Source organism: Columba livia, chromosome Z, assembly GCF_036013475.1.
Source record: "Columba livia isolate bColLiv1 breed racing homer chromosome Z, bColLiv1.pat.W.v2, whole genome shotgun sequence".
Classification (NCBI taxonomy): domain Eukaryota; kingdom Metazoa; phylum Chordata; class Aves; order Columbiformes; family Columbidae; genus Columba; species Columba livia.
This window is the reverse complement of record NC_088642.1, coordinates 51,639,792-51,662,266: the sequence shown is the minus strand read 5'-3', so window position 1 is coordinate 51,662,266 and position 22,475 is coordinate 51,639,792. Positions and strand designations below refer to the sequence as shown.

General features: G+C 39.6%; 1 protein-coding gene across 1 annotated transcript; it reads right to left on the bottom strand.

Annotated features, from left to right (window-relative positions):
• Positions 1-2,681: 2,681 nt before the first annotated feature.
• On the bottom strand, positions 2,682-7,403 carry LOC102083621 (cryptic protein). The gene is made up of 6 exons (XM_013368380.3): positions 7,142-7,403; positions 6,593-6,642; positions 6,313-6,486; positions 5,313-5,427; positions 5,098-5,207; positions 2,682-3,141 (listed from the first exon to the last, which is right to left on the bottom strand). The coding sequence occupies exons 1-6, from the start codon at positions 7,252-7,254 to the stop codon at positions 3,017-3,019; spliced, it is 687 nt and encodes a 228-aa protein (XP_013223834.2). The 5' UTR covers positions 7,255-7,403; the 3' UTR covers positions 2,682-3,016.
• Between the last annotated feature and the right edge of the window lie 15,072 nt (positions 7,404-22,475).

Below are 22,475 nucleotides of genomic sequence, written 5' to 3'. Positions count from 1 at the left end.
CAGGCTGCTGAGCTAGAGGTCTGGGGGCTCTTGGCTGCAGAGGAGGCAGTCCCCACCACCGTGCTGCTCCCTTGGTCTGGGGTCCTTATCAGCAGTATGTCCGGAGGAGTGGTGGAGTCTCGAGCAACTGCAGGGATGAAGCTGTGGAGTCGCAGGCTGCACCATTTGTTTTAGTTTTGGAGTCAACTGTGAGGGGCGAAACGTCTAATGGCTCTGGGGCCTGTGAAGCGTTTGATAAATATTTCTCTTTGAGGGTCTTCCTCCTGCCTGATTGTGGCTACATAGACAGAGGGCACATGTATGAACCTGTGGCTACAGATGACTATTTTGCTGGGATGTGCCATGTTTGACAGAATGGCCCGTAAAGACTTAGCATGAGGTTGGAGAGCAAGCATCTCTGTTTGCTATAAACAAACCTTACCAAAGTGCCTGTAATTGCAGTGTTAGAAGGTTGGCCAGGCCTACATGGTAGCAGGGGAGGAAAATAATGCTTTCTTTTATCTGTTTGTGCAAACAGCTGGAGACAGATAAAAGTGGAGACAGATTTAACCTAAGCAAAGATTGTGACTGTGTGCTTTCCTTTGTTCCTCAGTGCTTTCTCTTTTCTTCCTTCTTAGTTATATTTTTATTTGCAAATGAGACTATGTATGGGACAGCTTCTGAATGCTTTTTCTTTCCTGCCCCCCCCCCCCCTTCTTCTTTTTTACTTTAACTTAAGGAGATACCTGTTTCTCCTCAAACTCAGCTCCTGCAGCTGCCTCTGCTTCAGAAGTATGCAAGGACAAAAGGCTCTGTGCTCTGTTCTGCCTGCTCATGGCAACTTCCAGAGCTCTGACACAAAGACCAGACTAACCTTTTCCACCATTAACCATCACTGAAGATATAATTCGACATAGTAAGGAAGATGTAAAAAAGCTCTGAAGCAATCTTTTTCAGATTTTCCAGCAACATAGAATGCAATGGCATAGGATAGAGAGAGAAAAGGAATTTTTACCTTAAAAAAACAAACAAACAAAAACCTTTTATTACTTAATCCAGGTAAACAAGGAGAAAATTTTAAAATTCCAGCTTTCAGAGCGAGTAGTGATTTACAATAACATTAATTAGAATCACCATACTAATTTCCCTATGCAATGCTGTGAAACTGTACCTTGCTGCTTCTAATTGGATGCCTTGGACTGATGTTTTGGTACAGCAGGAAAATGTTGCTTTGTTAGATTTTTTAATTGCTCTAATTCTTTAAGCCATACCGCTCCAGTAATGTATAGCTCCATCAGGGTGACTCTTGCAGGCACATATGCTCATCTACATTAAGGAGTTATTCCAGTTCAGCTTTTCCTGATTAAATCTGCTGTGGATGTGATTGCAACAGAAATAGTTCTTTTGTTACAAAACCTGTATTAGACCACTTTTTTCTTTTGTTAATGGCAAACTTTTATGACTCTATGTTTTCTGTAGGGATAAAAGATAAGTATTACTTCAAATATATCTTTACTGTACTATGTACTTTCCACATATCTTGCTGTTTTCCTTCAAAAAGACTATTTGAAGCTCATAACATGCTGTATTGCCTACAGACTTCTCAGGTATGCTTTACAGCAAGCCAAGACGTTTTCACAATGGCACTGCTGCAATTTCAACATCTGATAAATAAAGGCACAACTATTTTCCTCCAGCTGGTACCTGTCTTTTCAATGTCTGTGGAAACACAGGCTCAAGGGTACCAACAAGTTTGTGGAACACAACGAGAAAATGACCGTTTCTGGTCTAGCGTATCTTACGTGATGAGTGAGAAACCTTACTCTTTCCACTCAAGTCAAGGGTGTGGAAAGGAATAGTCTGAATCCTTTGCGGTCTTCAACATTAAAATGTTTTTTACACAATGACTTCCTATAAAGGTCTGTTACTGAATAGTCATAGACTCAAAAGCAGCCACAATATTATATTATTTGTTAGTGATGGGTCCTGCTCTACTTAATAAGTGTATTGTTGTCTTGGTTCATGGCACCAAAGAGATTTATAAAGAAATTTGAAGAATTAAATATTTTGAACTTTAAAGAGTCATTAAGGATTTAATACATAAATAATGTATTTTAAGCCAACCAAATTATGAATCTGATTGTTTCTATATGGTAGCTTCCCTTGGCATTTTTTTAAAAACAAACATGTTTCTGGTGTTTTACAAACTTGCATTACAAATGCAGTTACACATTCCAAACTTTTTTATTTTACAGCCTAGAAATACTCATACTTAAATGGTATATGAATCAAGACAATTTTCCTATAGAAAAAATTTAGAGAGCTTACTCTTTTCTGTCCTTTTAAAACTGAGAAGCTTGTATTTCTAGGGTGTGAAATAAACCCCTGAAAGACAAGTATCAGCTATGTGTTCTTAAGAAACGTGGTTCCTGCTTAAGATTACGCATACATACAACTTAGCTATTATAAATAATAATAAAAACTGAAAGATTATGTAGCTTCTAGAGTTTTTCTGTATATTGGAGTTTGAAATATTCCTATCCTTCAACCCCTCCTTATCTCTCCAGATTTCAGATTATTCATACTACCCAGCCCTTTTCTCACTGTTTTGTTACAGGATACAATACAATGACAAATGGTAGATAAGAATTTTCAAATTTAAATAAAGCCAAACGTAAAAGCTCTTCAGAAATGAAACCAGTTTTATTTGTTAAATTAGCTGTACTGTGTACAAAGGAAATTACTATAATTTACAGTAACTGAGGCATAGAACATTGAGGGTTTTTTTCTTCCACTGGAAGAACAGTATTTTAGAACTAAAGAGTTGTTAGAATCAGACATTGATAATACTAATAAAATAATAATAATATAATAAATACTTCTCATTCATAATATAAATTTATAATAATCCAAGTATTTAAGTATTAACTAATACATCTTAATCTGCCTCCAACATGTAGGTAGAAATGTCTTCTGTAGCTCACAGAAGAAAAAAGTTGTGTGACATCAACCCTGAGATGTTTCCCTTTGTCCATTTTCACAAATGCCAGCAGCAGAGCTCCAGGAGGATGGTGAGCAGGCAAATGAGTGCAAACACTGTTTGCTGTAATCTTAGCCCATTAGAATATAGTCTGGTAATTTCCTCCTTTTCTGACTTCAGTTCTAAAAAAAAAAAAAAGATCAAGAAAATAAATGGTTAATGAATAAAATATGTACATTTTAAAACATAAGGATTTTCAAAATACTTTGAAAGTCCTCTGACATCTTACAGGTACTTAAGTTAAAGGTATCAGCTGTTAAAGTCAATCAAAGAGGCTATTCTCAGAGAGGGATGTGAATAGATGTCCCATCAATGATCGTTTGAGGAGCAACTGATAGCACTTATCAGCTCTTGCAGGCATTAATCTCAGAATAATCAAAAGTAAACACCAAGCAAAAGCAAGAGCAAGGACTTCACAAGAGGTATGCACTCCAATCTGCAAGTAGCCTTTTAAACCTTCCTTTAACAAGAAGGGCCTTCATTTACTAGCACAAGCAGAAAGCCATACCCTCATGCATGTGAAAGCCACTGTGTCCCTGCTCAGAGAGTGAGCAGATAATTCTCCACTGTCAGCTTTATTGCCTTCGTTAAGATGACCTCAAGTGTAGTAAGCAGTAGACTGCTTTTACTGAGCATGGCAAGGCCTGCTAGGTCTTTTGCTCCTGTAATGGGAAACAATAGGGCTGATTCAAAGAATCTTGAGCACTTAACTCTTCTGAAGAGTTTAAGGAGCAAGTTGGGTGCCACACACAATTAGTCAACACAGAAGACTTCAAGGTAAAAGTAGCTGTGGTTGGTTGGTTTTTTTTTTTTTTTTTTTTTTTTTTTTTTTTTTTTTTTTTTTTTTTTTTTTCTTGTCTGTGGTTGCAAAGATAGGAATGTCACCTTTCTTTTGCATTTCACTTCTTTGGACCTGTGGGCTTAGTCACACAGTACAGCATATCCTGGGGACTCAAAAGGTTCAAGTTTGGAAATTCGTATTTACTTCTGAATTGGTGGTATAACTCAGGAGTCACAGCTTCAGTGCACTGCTACTCAGATAAGAATCTGGTCAGAAAAGGCTGGTGTTTCCTTGGGGTAAAAACGAATCTTGAAGCTATTTAGGTCTGTTGTTTTCTTACCTTGCTAAATAGTGATGCTGCCACAACTGAAGGAAAGTATATTACAGCACAGGGTGGGATTGAGACATCATGGATAGAGAAAGGAAAGAATATTTTGCACTACTGTTGCCACTAGAGATAAAATAATACTGAACTCTTATTAGTCATCTCAGAGTATTGAAAATAGTGTGAATCTCAGTAGCCAGTTCTCCATGGAAAAAAAGTACCTGAAAAGTGATCTTTCAAGTTTTTATGCCAGCTGATACACTGTTTTCAAAAATACTCACACCTTTATACAGAGAATTTCAGAGGCTGAAGTATAAAGACTTAAGGTAATACAGTGTTTTTTAAGGAAGCTGAGTGCTAATACATTACGCTGACCAGGACTACGGCTATACATTTTTTGTAGAGTGTGCTCAGTCTTAGAAATCTGTACAAGAATATTTTGAAGATTAATATGCAGATCTTAAAACAAGGTTCAGACTAGTTTTCTGCCATTTATGTGTGAAGTCGTTTATGCAAGAACAGGCAAGTTTTCAGTACCTGTTTCTCTAGTGTAATACTGGTTTCTACTTCTACCACACCAGCTTATTGTACTCGTTTTTCTTTATCCTCATCTAAGAAAGATTTTTATATGCTTGGATGTAGTTTAGTTGTACCAATTGGTTAAGTGGAAAGTCATATACACATGCAGGTTTTGCAGAACAAACTAACTTTTAATCGCTATAATTTTTAGTTAAAATGGGGAAAAGTTTCCTACTGCACAGGATTATTAAGATCTCGAACTATTTTATATTATGTACTATACAAACAACAACAGTATTATTTACTGTCTTGCTATTGCATTCTCTGAAGCAGAGCAGGCCGCTGCACAACTCTAAACAGAACACATACAGCGTTCTCTGAGTACCCCACCTTTGCAGAATACGATTCTGTCACCCACAAGATAAAAACGGTTGATTTAATGCCATTTCTTACCACAGTTATCATGCATTATTTCTGAGAGGCAGTTCAGAGTACCATAGCCGCACCGACACAGCCAACAGCCCTTGAGCACCCAAGCGCCGTGGGCAATACTGCCGCAGTTGCTGTCAAGGACAAGGGAGACATTTGGTACATCCCTGATCCCACCACACAAAATAACCAACCAGAGCATCTAAGTCGCTCTCTCTGGTTTTGGTCTGTATTTTTACCTTTGCCGTTCATCATATTCACAGTATCTGCCAGTGAAATGCTTTAGGCAGGCACAGAAAGCCCCTAGGATACAGGTCCCTCCATTTTGGCAGCACTGCCTGTTTAGTTTTTTACCTGCAAGACAATATTACAAAGGTTACCAGGCATCCTGGGGGGCTCTGATCCTCCCCTTTTTCTCACTTGTTCTCTCAGGTCTTTCCAGTTGCCAAAGGATCTTAAGGATATCTAGTTTTATTGTCTTTAGAGACAATAAAATTATCTGCCTGTTAGGAGTGTTTGTTCAGTTAAGCCCAGTTTGTTTAGTTAAGGATTAGAAGCAGACTACTAGGGATTACAGGATGGTCAAGAAGCAGCGCATGGCAAGCCCCACAGCAGCAGCAACAGCACATATTAAAGTGAAATATTTCACTTTAATGAAGGCAGGTTTCAGTCACACTATTTAACTTTAATGGAGGCAGGTTTCAGTCACACTAAGAAATAGGACATTGTTACCGGGAAGTGGTGCTTATTTGGTAAGAAAGGAGGCTTTGTTACTGGGAGGAATTACTTAGTTTTGAGAGGGGAGCAGAACACTCCCTCAGGCCTTCCTCAGACTCCTGGAAATGAGTACCTACCTAAAAATGTATATATGTGGGAGGAAAGACAAATCTGACACCTCCCCTTTTTTTAAAGTAAATAATTTTTGGTCACGAAATATAGTGAATTTTTGGAAAATGAACGTAATTTTACATATGCTTTTGTAAATCCAAGGGACCAACTCCTTCTTAATTCCTAGTATCCTTCCCTGTTTTCTGTTACCACTTTTTGACATTAGAGATCCCCGGTTCTACCTCAAATCTTTTATCACCATTTCCTAAGTGGCCACAGGAATAATTTAAATTAGCAACCACAGAAAAGCAGCGGGCTAGAATCTTCCAGGACAATACTGAAAGCATTACTGTGATGGAGTATTTTAAAAAGCAATTAAATGGCATTGTTTAGATAAATAATGTTACTTACTCTCTGTAATTCCAGTGAAAGGTACCAATGCCCTGGAATTCTGTTGCTTTCTGCTTTCGTAACTCTGATTCATGTCACTGAGAACATTTATAATAGTCCCTTCGTACTTGAGCTGCTGCTTTTGTGCTGTGGTATTGAGACTTTTCACATCTTCTTCCTGTTCTTTTTCACGGCCTTGACAAGAAGTGAAAATATGGAAGGGTAGCTTGTAATGAAGTGATGCACAACCTAAATGTACAAGAGAAACACGGGTGGCGGGGGAAAAAGAAATTTTTCTTACCTTTTCCTAAATGAACAGCCTGCCAGACCAGAGTCACAGTGAAAAGAATTCTACAGGAGACAAAGATCTGAAGTAAATTTGTGACAATAAGACACAAATACCAAACTGGAGACTGTGTGGCGGCAAAGGAGCTTTTTTCAAAGCTTGATCAACCATTGATAATATAAACTATAAATATTTTATGCCAGCAGTAATTCGAATTAACACATCAAAAATCTCAAATTAGGCTTGAAAATTGGAGGGGTGGGGTTGGGCGGGCTGAGAACAGGGACATACAGACTAGGCTTGCTTCCAGAAAGCCATGGATTCTATGCATTTGATGGTTGACAACCCGTCAAAAGCGTCTCTTTCTGTACATTTCTTTACCACAAATAGGTTGTTGCCAGCAGTTTAAAAAGCAGCAAAGACAAGAAAACATTAACCTTCACCCGCAGTTCCAGGTATATTTGTTCCTTTCAGTTTCCTGGCCTTATTATCTTCCAAAAGAAGCACCGCTATAAGGATAAATCCTTGACTAGAGAAGGTCCCTGGCAGCTCAGGCAGCCTTACCTAACATGATTTCCCGAGCACATTCTCCTGCAGCCCGAAATACCCGTAAGATCGTCCAGGAAAGCTTGAGCAGAAGGCAGAGGTGCAGAGCCCCTCACTGAAGGCTGTTGCATGCGGCACTCCTCACACCACACACAGCAACAGGAGGAGGGAAAAGGGGGACGGATGAAACTTTTCTGCTTCTTTCCAGCTTGTAACAACGCCGAAAACACACAGTTCCCCGTTGCACGGCTTGCTGAGACCTCACTGGGGTCCTGTCAGGCAGGGATCATCCTTAGGATGGGACTCCCTGGCCTGCCCCCGATTTACATGCGCTGCTGAAGGGTGGAGCAAAGAGTGGGCACCCACTGCTGGGGGGACACTTAAGGGCCCATGACCACAAAATAGCCCAAGCCAGGAAGATCTCAACTCCAGTTTATTTCTTAACATAAAACACCTTGTACCACCACAGGCTGCATGGAGGAGAAAAAAAACTATTCTGCCGAACTACAATGGGTATATAAGAAACTGCAGCAGGTCTATAACAAAGGTTAAAAAGCCCAACTCTACCTGTATGCCTTGTCTCTATCAGGTTTTCCACAGGGGGCTCTACTTTATGAAATTGTACTGCTTTGCAGCACAGATATTCTTCAGAGCCTCCGTTAGAGATTTCTACCAAAAGTACTACAGAAAACAGTATAAAGTTCTTCACGGAGGTTTGTTTTCTCACAAGAGCTCTTAATAAATTAATGAAATGCCTTTTGAAACTTTTTTACTATCAGTTAAATTAAACCCATCAGTGAGTATTCCTAGTTTGAGTCCATGCAATATCAGCAGATACCTGAATTTAACTTACCGTGTGCAATGAAATGAGCTAGGACCACTCACACAACTTTACTTTGTCTCAGCAGCATCAGCAAAAGGACCTGCAGCTGGACAGTGGTAAAAAAGCAGCTCTGGGCAGTCTTTTCTCGAATGGCTCTACCTGTACCCTGGAGTCCACATGGCCTTTACCTAAGTGGTAACAGGAAACTGCAGCAACACAGCTTTGTTTTGGGTAAGAGGGGTGATGCTTTCAGTACACCAGTGCAAATCAAGCTAGTACAAATTGCACCTTGGCTAAATATATGATCACATCAGACACATTGGTCAGGTGTCCAGTTAGTATAAATGCTGGCTTAATTGACAAAGACAGCTGTCCGAATTAAGTCAACCTGCTTGGCACTGAAGTAGATGGAGGTTGTTCTGAGCACATGCTCTTACATGCCTCCTGTGGGGACACTGAACTCCAACAAGAGGATAGAAGCGCATGGCTGGAGATGTGAAATGGCTGTTTCTGCAGGGAATGCTTGCAGGGAGTGCTGGGCTGCATCAGTCTTAGTGGATAAGGCATTCCCAGTGCTGGTACAACTGTGGACTCCAGTTGATCTAAGCTCAACCGTTTCTTGAAGATGTAGGCTAACTCCTTTAGCTTCATGGTAACTTGTTTCATGGTGTGTTTTATGTTTATTACTAAATGAAGATGATTTAGATGAAGCTATTCTTGTTCCAGGCTTGTACCAAAGTACCATGTCTTTTGGAACTGAGAATCTGTGATGTACTTTTGTGTGTAGTTCAGCTAAATCAGTAGCAGAAGAATTCAAATGCTAACATTTGTAGGTGAGATATTTAATAGAAAGAATGTTATGATAAAAATCGCAACATGTTAGTTCAGGAAGGGATTTTGTTTTTCTGCTCTTAGATAGCAACAATTTTTAAGGGACAGATTACTCTCACCTTCATGCTGTCTTCCTCTATCTGTTGTGATTCACAAGAACTTCTAAACTAAATGTGTTAAGGTTTAGCTTAAGGTTTAGCATAGAACGTATCACATTTGTTCAAGTACTGTTGTGACTACAGATGCTGTTCTGAATTAGGACTGTAAGATGTTTCACACAAAATAAAAGATATGTAATTTTTGCATGTGTTCACAAAACATGTATGTTTGTTTTATCAACATATGAAAATGTTTACTTGTGGAAAATACAGTCCAAACAACTTTTGCTTTCATTTGAGTTTGCCAGCTGTATAATGAGGTTAGTATTTTGAGTTTAAAAAGGACAGCTGTAGTTACATCTGTTCACTGTTTTTTGGTACCATATTAGGAAGAAAACAGTAATTTTCAGTTTGGTCTAACTGGTAGTGTCATTTTAAATAACAATATTCAGATGCTGAAAAACTGTCCTTTAGCATCTAGTTTGTTGGTTTTCCCCTTCCTATAGATTGAAGGCAGAAAATATAAACAGGCATAAGTAAACACATGACTGTGACACTTACTGGGTTCTTTTACTAAATGCAGTGTCAATATAGTTCTCTGGGGGAGCTTTTCTGGGTATCATATTCTTAGCCCTATACTGGAGGTAATTTTCAAAATGAGGATGGTGGTAAAGAAATATTGATCAATTTTCACACCCTGTGCCATTTGTTTAAGATCAGAAGTCATCCCTGTAACTGCAAGGGCTAACAAGCTGGGGAACTGTAAAGCAGTTGGTAAACATTTCTCAGTGTGATACCTCGTTGCTTCCTTCCTTCTCCCCACAGCCTCGCCAGCAACAGCACACATAGGAATGGGGACCATGTAAATTGCTCAGATGCTGCTGTGGTCTGACTTCCCTATAAGGGTGAGATTGGTGTGACACTGCGGAAGAGCTGCTGTTTGTTGTTGACAGAATCTACCAGAAAGTGATTACTTCTGCTCAGGGATTTGTGAGGAGCTGCAGTAAGGGTAGACACAACGGGGCTTTATCAGCTTGAAGTAAGATAAGAGTGGAGCCAACCAAAGACGTGGTCTTGAGCATTTCTGTCAAGCCCAGTGTATGCAGGGGATGGTTAACCATTAGTTAGGGGCCTTCAGTGCTATTAGTTCCGACAGTGGATCAAGCAGCCTATCTGGATAAGGGTGGTAAGAAAAAATGATGTTACTTTATTAGTCCACATAACCCCTTTTGTGCTCATCCAGGAACCTGTAGGTCTGTAGCCTGCATCTTCTGGTACTGTTTCCCAATGTGCAAGTGGACCACAACATTGAAAGTTAAAGTGTGGATAATATGTGCTGTTTTTTTGGTATATTAATGTTTCATACCAACTGTATTCCTGTGTCTGTACCCCATGTTGGTGGAGCTTCAGGATCAATAGATGCTTAAGGACTGGATGTAGCAATGGGAAAACAAGAAATAAAGGTGATGAAGATGTGTGTGCCCCTGGCTTCCTGGGAGCTCTGCTGAAAAACCCGCTCAAGGGTATGCAAAGTTCAATGATGGACAGTGCAGCCCAAATGTCTCCTGACTAGAAAGCTTTAGGTTCCCAAATTCCAGCTTAGGGCTAGGATCAGATCTCTAACCAGATTGGGCAATGTTAAATCAGTTATGCAGAATATTATGGAAAACAATTGAAAACAATTGTGCCCCTGAACCTGTATTGAAATCTTGTGAGTAAAAACTTTTGTGAAGCAAAGCTGTCAGCCTGGGTGACTTACTGTTCTCTGAAGAAAGGGCAGACCGCAGGCAGTCTATGCTGGGAGCTCTTAGAGTGTGTTTAATTAGTTAAATGGTAATAATCCTGCATGGAGGGAACTAATAATAGCCAGCCTGATGTTTTTATTTGTTTATTTCTTGTTGTCTACAGCTGCTACTAGGACTTGTGACAGCTACCCAGGCACTCTTGATTTCTACAGGCTATGTTAAACTTAAACACAGTCAGACTGAATGATTTTTGTGGTGTCACAGAACTTTCTCAACAGGGGATGGTCAGACCAGCTCTTGGTACTGTCAGAAATTTCCTGTACAATCATGTAGGGGTTGCTGTTGTTACCTCTTCATCTCTGCGTGTGTATGAAGTGGAGATCATACTCAGGCACAAGAGCTTTCACTGGTTCCAATGAGCAGCATAAATGCCCCAAGCACCTTTTATCACTACAGGCTAAGAGTGGCTTAGATCGGCTAAATTGCAATCTGCCAGTAATTGACTTAACAAAGTAAGAAGCAGGAAACGAAAAGAAGATAATCCATACAGTGACTTGGACCAGTTTAATGCCACAGGTCCATGATTAACTTAAGCAGAATAAACGGCTGCTGCTGCTAAAAGCAAGAGTCACCTTTTCTCTTACACCATGGGCTGTTTGTTTGTACTACCTCACTCACACTGCCAATACTGTTTGTGCAGCTATGAGTGAGCTAGAACAGGGAGTTTATCTGAATGAAAACTCAGCTGGCAAAAAAATGGTTAGTTTGCAGCTGGGTCAGTTCCCTGATGTGGTTCACCACACGAGCACTAGTGCTGGCAGAAGCAAGAGGCATAGATAGGCAGCCATGGCTGTGTGACAGGCAGTCCCTTTCTGTAGCAGAGCTGATTTATACCAGATTAAATTGACTGTGGAATTTGTAAGTAGATTTCAGTTCATAAATTTAAACTGGTGTTCCTCTCCCTAGGAAATAAACTGCAGCCAATATAACCACATGACGATGATATCACCTTCTATGCTTTCATTCTATTAGCATTGACTAATACAGAGGAGTAGAGCAGTCATCCCACATCTCTCTGACAGTATGTGGATGCAGGTTAGTACAAGCAAGATGAGAATGATATTACCAAATGAAAGGAAACAGCTACAGTAGTCCCTTGGAGAGGGAACATCATGTAGGTGTTGTACAGAGATGTAATAGTCTGTCACAGACTGACATAGATTTATGGAATAAAACCAACATTATAACAGAGCATCCTATAAGTTTTCCTTCTACTAGCAGTTACTCATTAAACATAATGAAAAAAACAGTATAATAATGAAAGGGTTTTGTAATGAAATTAATTTAGTTTATGTATTTTGTGTACAGAAAAAAAAAAAATAAATCTGCCAGTGCACAGGGGAAGTGATAAGAAGATCCTGGTTATCTTCCTCTGAGGGAAAGGTTCTTTGGCAAACAAATCAACAGAAACACTGAGAGAGTGCAAGACAGATTTTCTTTTTTCTTTTTCTACAAATAAAAGAAGTTTTAGTATTTTAATGAAGAAAAAGGAAGTACTGAGGAAAAGAAAGTTTTGCACAATTATTTATTTTGAAGTTTGAAAAGACAATGCTTTTAACCACTCCAAGCTCTACAGAGATCCAGAAAGTGTTTTTGTAGACTTAGTAGTGCTGAGCTCTGCCACATTTTTGGCTGAACACACTGGTCATCCACATGCTCTCAGGTGTGTGTCTCCGTCTTGTCCACCATTTAGGAAGCTGTGTCAACATTTCAATTTTAAGAATGGGCTCTTTCTGGTTGCATGAAGTTTACCAAGTCTTGTGCTGTCTTACTTAGGGGCCATTTGGGGACACTGTAGTAGTGCAGTCATGCACTCAAGCTGTATCTTTCTTGTGAAATTACTTTAGGCATCTATCTGAAAATCTATCTTTTCCATACACAAAATGCAATTGCTTGAGTTTAATGGCATATTTTGACCTGGCTCAGCAGTCCTGTTCAGTGCTGTCAGCTGGAACTAGAGTGAAATTTTCACTCAGTGAAGTGATCCACCCTAGCAGCAAAGACAGAACCAATTCAAAGGTTGAATAGCTGTCAGGCATTTCCTCCACTGTTTAATCTGGAAGTATTGCAGTGTGGCTTTGCCTGTGGTTAACAGTGCTGCAGTAGGATATGACCCCAGAAAGCCTTTTGGTTTTATGTGGCATGATACAAACTAGGAATTTCATAGCAGACTTGAAGAAGGAGTCACAGAAGAATTTGTGAACTTGCAGACTAATTTAGGGACGGGAATGCATATCCCAGGTGACTGTGAACTGAAGCCACTGCACAGATCTTGCCTTTGACCCTCAAGGTAACCAAGAATGCTGGCATCTCGTCAAGTTGAAGCTACATGTTAAAGCTGAGCCAATGTTAGAAGGCTAACTGCCAAGCCAAGCATATATGGAGATTTAACTGGCTCTAGTGGTATTTGACTTCTTATCCATTTGTTAACCTGGAATAAACTTATTTGCCTTTTCTCTGAGATAGTTTGCTGTCTTATGAATTGAAGCATCTCAGCAAGAGGTCCAATGAGCACTGGCGCTGACATGAGGAGGGTGAAGGAATGTGTGGCTGGGAGCCAGACATTGAACGAAGGAGGTGGGCAGGGCATGTTTTCAGGTATTATGACCCACTAGATCATATTAAACCATAGTGCCTTGCTTAATCTCTCTCTTTTTTTTTTTTTTTTTTAAATTTTTATTTTTTAACCTTCTTGAATTCACTGTTTGAAATACAAAGTAGAAGGAGTTTGAATATACATGTAAAAGTCGCTTTGCAAAATGGGATATCAGGTATGGCAGGCAAAAATGAGAGATCCAGTGATTACTTTAATCTATGATAATAGCAGTTAAGTATTACTATCCATTAAAATAGGAACAAAACAGTATAGCATAATTTATACCACTGTCAGGAGTCCAACCCTTCCTTTTCTCTCCGGTCTGTTGTTCCACTTGAGGGTTCCTGTGCCCTGTGTCAGATCTGGGTTCAAGCTTGGTCCTGGCCCAGCAATTCAAAATATGCTATATGTTCTGCTGTTTGTGGATAGCTTGTTCTTGAAGCTGCTTTTCTGTGAGGAGTGTGTTGAAGTTGGACTTCTGCCACTACAATGGCTTCATATCTGCATTATGTTAACTGGGGAACTACGTGAACTGAACTGGAGTTGCATAGGTCAGTGGCTTTAAAACACATCTGTGTACCACAGCTGGCACATATGTAATGATGCTTGAGGAAAGCTGCATCTGTTAACAGAGGATGAATTTTAACGTCTTTATCCAGGCACTCAGGATGTATTACCACATCAAAATGCAGTTTTGAAAGTTTCTAGCCTGTGAGTATTAGGGTATAGTCTGTGAAGCTCTTCTGACTGTATAAAAATCCCACAATAAAGAACAAACTAGAAACCTCATGAGTGATATCTGGAATATAAGGGTTACTTTAAACAGCTATAATATATTACACACAGGCCTACAAAAGGAAAAGAGCCATCTCTTTTGGCCATGGTTGCCTCCAGTATGCTAGAGGTCTCTGTGCTGACAGTGGGATTAACGTGGTGGAAAGCAAAGGCAACAGTGAGATCTGTACAGATAGGGTCAGGCTCTCAGGGACAGAGCACCTCTCAACATGTACTTGACTTGGGGATTAGCCTTCTGACATCTCTTTTCCCTTTTGGTTTGAGAAGAGTGATTAAGGATTTAAGGAAAAGTGACTGATGTAGTCCCACAGTCTGTTACTAAGTGTCTGCAAATAGTAAAACTTTCTTTTTTTTTAAAAAAAAGCATGACTATATGGTGAAGACAAAAAGCAGTTACGAATGACATAACTAGTTATGACAACCTCTCCTTGATTGCATTTGTTTGTTAAGACTGGAGAGATACATTGTGAAAACACAATTTTCTGGTTACTCTGCTGATTAGGAACAGTGTAACTCTGGCATGGGAGAACAGTCACTCTACCCCAGAAACCAGCTGTTGTGGCATGAATGTTTTTGTAATACGACTATCCCCTGAAGACAGGAAGGTAGAAAAACTCTGAATCACCTCAAACAGGCATATTGTGAGCAGTTATATTAATGGTATGACTGCTCTAGCATCAAATGTTTGGAAGAGGATTTTCTGGAAGCCAGGAAGAGTAAATTGATATAAGATTTTTCTGGAACACGAGGTTTTATTTGATAATAAGGACTACGAAGGGCGCAAGACAGGATAACAGCTGCAGTTTCACAGTGTGATATACATATGTATATTTGTGCAAATGTAAATTTTTCCTTTTTCTTTCTTTTTTTTTTTTTTTTTTTTTCCTTCTCAGAAAAGCTGTTTTTTATGAGCTTTCTGCCTTGCTTCTCCTCCCACAGACTTCTCTCTCCTCAGTTACGCTGCCGGAATTGTTCAGGTCGTAATTCACAGCAGCGAAAAGATTCAAGTTTCCAATTATTTAATTTAAATTTTGGCCTTTTATAGATGAAACATAGAGGGCAGCCTTGCAAAAAAGTTGAATTGATATAACTAATTAAATGAAACCTTAGCCCATGTGCTCAGCTTCTCTGAATGACTGGGGAAGAAATCTAAACTTCTGAAAATATGGTGATGTTTCAGCAGTGTTTGCTTGTAGCCACCTCTAGGGGTGAAAAAAGGTTGAATCAGTTTAATAGATTACCACTAAGTCCTGAGTTTCCAAGGGAAACAGAGGCCTGAAATAAGAGCATGGTGTGTGTGTATTTTGTTAATGCAGTTTTGTTTGGGTAAAGACGAAAAAGAAATAGTTGGGGAATTCTAGTGAGCAGTAAATCTCATCCCAGGAAATGATAGTAGAGAAAATATCTGTAAATTTAGGATGACTTTACAACTTGAGATGAGTATGTGTTTAACATTTACGGTGAAACTCGGTTTAGCTTAATTCATTTCAAGTGGTGCTTAATTGACGCTCTGGGAACACTTATAAACTTCATCTTTAAGTGAAAATCTGCCATTTTCTCCACTAAATCTTCCTGGTTTTACAGGGATACAGATTTCAAGGGGCCCATGACAGTTCATCATTTGGAAAACTGACCTTCGTTTCCATACATCAAAACTGACAAGAAAAAAATGCTTTCTTCTTTTAGTAAATTGTAGTGATGTTTCTCTAGCGATAAGAAATTTCTTCCACAGTCTGGCTACATGTGTGTTTGTAACAATTTATTCAACAGAACAGATTCTGTCCACAAGAATAAAACCAGAAACCTTTGTGGGAGAGGAACACAATCCCTGATCTAAGTGAAGAAACCATGTCATCATGATACACCCTCTGATGTATGGAAGTGTTGTATTAGTTGGAGATAGTGCTTGTGCATCTGGGGCTGATGTCCCTGAAGCACCCATGCTCACCAGTCCCACAGTGACATACCTGTACTTGCACACACATGCCTTCTGTGTGCTTACCAAAATTACAGCTGACATTTATAAGCTATTGTGAAACATCTGGAAAGTTAATTTACAAATTAGATACAGAGCTATATTAAAGGAAATTTAGTCTAATACTGCTATCTGGGACATATTTTAACACCCAGATGGAGATCTGATCCAGTGTCCATCTATGTGCTCCTGACTTCAAGTGACTATATCACAATAATTTTTATCTGTTTTGTTGTCACTGTGATTTCATTCTGACAGAACTACCTCCAGTTAGCTCGTGGTTTTTGCCAAAACACCACAAGTATGTACATACATATCTATTGAGGTGAAGCCACAATGCTGTATTAACTCTGTAGGTTCTGGCTGGCATTCTGCAGAGCTGCATTTGACCCAAGAAGATGAGCCCTACCCCTTCTATAGCCCTGTGAAGGGATGGGAGGCTAGCCTTTGTCTTCCTGCACACTTCAGTATCAACACTGGTTTGCTTTACTCCACCTGTGTAAAGAGGAAAAGAACTATGTTGGGGATCATTTTGCTTTCTTACCCCTTCCCGCATTGAGTGAGCTGTCAGGTTGACGAGAATTTATTACAGTGGCTGAAGATTCATCAGGATGTCCTGAGACTAACCTCTTACCGGTCAATATAGTTTGCATTTTACATTTCTGCTGGGCATTATCACTGCTCAGTTTGGTGGCTGTCAGCCAGGGACTTGTCATTATCTAGGATTCTGTTGGGAGAACTTCAACCAAAGAAAGTCTCTGTTCCATAAAGCTTATAGATCATTAGGTACCTAGAGTAACTCCTAGACTCCTGTTTTTAAGTTAACGAAGGAGAAGCGGGGAAACAAACAGCTACTTTTCAAAGCAGTGATCTACCAGCTACTTCTACTACTTGATAAGCCTGATTTTCAGTTTGTTTTTCTTTCTCTAGCACTGAATCTCTCTATTCTCTCTGTCTCAAACTTGCCCCAGCACTAGCAGTTTAATGTAGTGGTGTTCACCCTCACCCCCGTTAACCTTTCCTGGATGTTCCCTGTTTCCATCTTTCACAGGCTCATGCATGAGAAGGCAGATGTTGGTGCATGCCTGAGCTACAGGTTGTGCAGAGAAGTACAGCTGAGTAGGGACAAGTGGCAGTTCTCAGTGTACAGAGTTACTCCATGATGAGTCAGTCTAACTTCATTAGCAGCTGACAGTTTTGCAGCATTAGGAGCTCCAGGGAAGCATCTATAACCGCCTGCAGATCAAAGAACCGGAACAATATCTCATTTTATATGAAACAGCCCTTTCAATGAGCCATGCCACATCTGTTCTGTTCTGTCAGTTTCCTGTTAATAGGAGACTTTCATATATATTTGCATTAACAAGACAGAATACTAAGCATACTCAAAAATTATTTTTGGGGATTTGGTACTAGATGGTTCTCCTGAAGGGTTTTTCTGATGCTCTACAGACTTCACATACCTCCCTTCTCTGCCAACTATGGAAAGACTCCTTGTGTACAGATTTCCATCTCAGAAAGACTTAGTCTAGAAACTCTTAGCACTGGTTTGCACTATCAGGCAATAAGAGTTGTCTGATGAAGAAATTACACCAAAAACCCCAACCCTAAAAACCCCAACAAATCACAGGGACCACTTCAGTGATGCGTAGAAGTCAAATGGAAAATAACGTATACCCCGCAAAGGACAGCCTTGAGAAACCCAGGTGACAAAGCAGGTAGGCTGCATACAGTACTGTTACATACACTTATACAGTTCATTTGTCTGTCTTACATGAATGGTACTCAGATTATGCAAGACAATGTTAGCGTGGGTGGCATTAATACTGCCGTCTTGTTTTCACCACAGGACTCGACTGTACTTTAATGTGGTTCTGAGAAGAGCAGATTTGTTGTTGTGATGCTATTATGGGACAAGGGGGATTGAATGTGAGTTTTACACTGCCTGTAAAAGGGTGGTCAGCCTGAGCATGAAACAACTCTATCCTAGAGATCAGTGAAACTATGACCTGCAGTTTCCTGGCTTCTATTCCAGCTTAACTTTCTGTCTTGTAGTGACTCGCCTGTGAATTTGTACCAAAAAAAAAAGGAGATAGAATCATAAAAGATTTTGCAGTAGAGCTTATTTTTCAGTCTGATCAATTTCTCTCATGTAGTTTGCAGCATAGCTTCCCAAACACTTGAGTAGCATGTCTGAGAGGAAGATGTACCCTGCCATGGAGAATAAAGGAAGAAGAGGAAATGGGAATGTTGCAAGTTCTTGAAAGGGGAACTGAACATCTAGTAGGGACTAAAGGACAGAAAAATCACAAGCACAATGAAAAATGGCCTGTTGTCAAAGATTCAAACAAAGGGTTGGTTATATCGTTTTAAAAGCAGAGTTCTATTGTCAATATAGCTTATCCTTTGTTAAGGTTTTACTCTGTCAGAAACTATGTCTGTTCCCAAGTGTCCATTTAGCAAAATGAAACCTCAAATTTGGATGCAAAGAAAAAAAATTAAAATGCTCTGTCTTTATGCCAGGTTGAATTTTTGGTCTTCCATAGAGGTAGCCTCAGGCAACATTTCTGTGCATCTGACAGTGAGGTTGCAGTCCTGTAACTATGGCTGGTTGGAAATGTTGACAAATTGGAAAAGGCCTGACGTCCAAATGAGGTGCTGTGGAAATGTATTGTTTTGACAGAGCATTGTTCAGGAACTGGGACTCACCTTCAAAAAAGGGAAATAACTTGACAGTTGTTGTTCTCAGCTGGGATTTATGAGATCTAGGTTTGAATTCCATCTTTTTCTGTTGTAGCCTCAGGAATGGACCTGGGTTTTGACAAAAATCTAATTTTAGTGTCCTAGTGAAAAATCCATTAGATATTTTGAAGTCCGGCTCTGTTCATCTGCCTCTGCCTTCCTCTGTCTTTCTGTCTTGCATATTTTCTTTCCATTTATTAGGAAAAGAAAAAAAAAAAAAAAGCCTTGGCTTTGTTCTGATGCGAAGTAGGAATATGTTTTACATCTCAACATTTGCAGGACAGGGAATCAATTTTCTGCCCAGCTCTGTCTGGAATGTAATTATGGCAATTTTAATATCCTTAGCTTTAATTCTTATTATTGATCCTTTTATTGACCCATGTCAGCTTGTTATTGTGTAAATGCTGACAAAGAAACTGACGGAAAATAACAGTTATCAAGTAGCATCAATTAATTTTTTTTCTTTTTCCCACCAGAGAGTGAAAGAAGGTTCTCAGTGTTTCTGCAGCAAAAATCCAAACTTCTTTCACTCTCTTCACAGTCCCCAATGCAATCTCTGCCTTTCATTTGTTTGCAGTCATTTTCTGACTCTCTGCTCTCACATTCACACTGGCTGGCTAAAAAAATCTGCTGTGGCCTAAAAAATGAGATCTGTGGGCAACATAAAGCCAAAAATAAGCTCTATGTCCATTTTGGAACCAGAATGTAAGAAAAAAGCCAGCAAAGGGCACTGCACTGACTGCAGTTATTTCTGTAATGAGTTTGTTTTTGTTTTTCAGGTATTACATTCAAGCTAACTGCTTTGCTGAATGGCTGCAGAAATCAGGATGGAAAGGAGGTAGGATATAGTTGTTCAGACTGTGTGCTTAGACCTGATGTGAGTTCTCGGCTATGTCTAGGCCATTTTTGAGCTTCTTCATTACTGACATCAGAGCATGTCTGGCATCCAGGGCATGCATAGTACAGTACTTGGATCTGGTCTGTTTTAGCTTGCTTTGTGCATAATTAAATAAGTTATGGCTAGGTTATATTTGACAAGCACTTTGGTACATTGTTTCTCCTGCATGGCCAACATGAGGCAAAATGACCAGTTAACTCTATTTATATCTACTTACTTTATCACTGTAAAGAAAGTAGTGATCATTATTTTGCTGTGTCCATGTATGCAATCACTACAAACATATTTTTCACAGAAATGCAGAGTTCTTTTCCTGGCTTAGGCAAAGCCAGTTCTTCCCACAGAAGTTAACTGCAGCTGAACTGCTGCTATCTGAGCAGATTTTAATCTTTTCTCTCATTTTATTCTTATACAACTACCTAATGCAGACAAAAGTCGTCTCATTGATATCTAGCAATACCATGTCAATCTGCTCATATTCATGGCGGAAGTCCTTTGATTCAAGCAGTGTGTTGCAATCACAATGAACTGAAGTAGGCCAGGTCACACCCAAGGACAGATTTCCAGGAACGGTGATTTCTGTTGCTCTTAGTTTGGCATTGCTGGCAGTTCTTTCTTCTGATTCCCATGTGCAGATGTGGGGAGGTAGAGGGAGGCAAACTGTGGTGCAAAACAGCAGTTAAAGAACATGCGGTTCCCTCAGGTAATTGCTGTGCAGGAAGGTTGTGTCCCCTTTGTGCTGGGTCAGCCTCTGGCCCTGGAGTTGTATCAGTCAATGTTTTTGAGTTAAACCAAGAATGATGCTTCAGGGGTGAGTACCGGGACAGTTACAGCCACAGCTCCAATGTGTGGCTGGAGTCAGCACAGCTCAGGATTTTACTCACGGTACCAGACCATGACAAATTGTGAAAACAAAAAAAGGCTCTGAACTTTTTTCTGAAACCACGTGGTAAAATATAGGATGAAATAATAATGTAAAAAAAACAGAAGCTGTTTGGGGAAACAAGAAATGATGCTTGGTTGGAACTTAAAGAAGAGCCTACAGTCAATGAAATGAAAAGAAATCTGACCTGTTTCCCTCTTTGCAGGACCTCTGGACTGGAGTGTAATCTCTGTTACTGCCATTGTGCTTTCCAAGGATGGAGTATGAAAATTAACTTTTGTTAATTAGTTAGTTTTTTTTTTTTGCACCCATGAGGCTTCTTCACTCCCATCATGAAGGATTTGTCAGTTGTGCAGTTTGGTGAGTGTACATGCATGTATGTTCACTGAGGTGTACCATTATTGACAGTAAATCTTCTAAAATTTTGAAATCCAAGTTCAGGTCATATTTGCTTTTGGATATTTGGAAAAGAGCAGGGGGAAAAAGCTTCCTTGAGGTTGGTACTTCTCATTTCATAGTTTGTGTGTGTGTGTCTGTGTGTGTTTTGTTTAGTTTTGTCTTGTTTTGTTTTCCTTTCAAAAGTGTTGTTTGAGCAAAACTAAAGATGGCAAATGCTCTGAGGACAGGGGGATGAGGGAATCAAGGAATTTAAATATCTTGTTAGAAATTTGAAAATACTATGTTTGATTCTAGTCATGTAACTTTACTTCGACAGTCTATAGATCACTTGAAGGTGTCTAGAAATTTTTTTTTCTTCCCACCAGGGAAATAAAGTTCTATATAAACAAGTTGTGAAGCCTTGGGATTTCTTTGAAACCAGCCTGTTGTTTTTTTAGGCAGCTGTGTTTAGGACAAGTGAAAACAGGCTCCAGGACAAGGTGCGTTGTAGTTTGTAGTGAGTTTTCTCCTTGTCTCTTGAGCTCTGAGGCTATTTATCCTAAGTGGTAGTCCTGAGGGAGCCCAGCATGAACACAAAGTGAAGAGGAAAGCAGAAGAGGTTCTGTCCTTTGCACATTTTGTAAATGCCTTTCTTAGCCATTGAGCATGGTCTGTCCTGCCAAATCTTACCTGTAGAACTTGTCTTTTATTGTAATAATCTTCACACTGTACTTGGACATTCAGTTTAAAACCCTGAGTTCACCGGACTCAGTTTCTCCACTCATGCAGCTCTATACAGGCAATGCTTTGTAAAGTGTTTTACACTAAACCATGATTTCCATGAAAGCAGGGACAGCAAAAATTTAAGGGTTGATTAGTAATATCTTCTTTTCTTAAATTAATTCAAATTAAGTAGATTAAAAATGCATATTGCCTTGGATAACCTAGTATTTATGGTGAGGTACAGACAGGCTCATCTGCAAACTATTACCTTGTCGAATTGAAAATTACTCTTTTTTTCACCAAAGGGCAGTGAACTTCATATTCACTGCATAATCAGAACGAATACCTGTGCAACTACTATGAAAAAACTACCATGTGATTACTTGCTACACTGCTTTTACAGCTCCTGCATCTTGGTGTGGGAAGTTATTGACCAAAATATAAGCATAGTAAGCGTAAAACATCTGAGACACATTGACTGACCTATGTGGTGGGTGGAAGGTATACAGAATAAAAGCTCCCTATATCACATACAGGTAAAGGATAATGGATTTGAGTGCATGCATATCAAGGATTTCCATACACCATTTAATTTGGTCAATTCTACTGCTCCAGCTGGGGTAATTACAAAATATTCAACAAAATGCCCAAAGTCTGTGATACCAGTTTGTCCCTTCACAGGCAAAGGTTCTGCTTGAATGTCTCTTCTGAATGAATGGCCCCCCAGCAGCTCATCTACTAAGGTAGCTCCTGCTCCAGCCTGAGCTGCTACTTTGCTTTGGGAAATGTTTAAGATTTCCTTGAT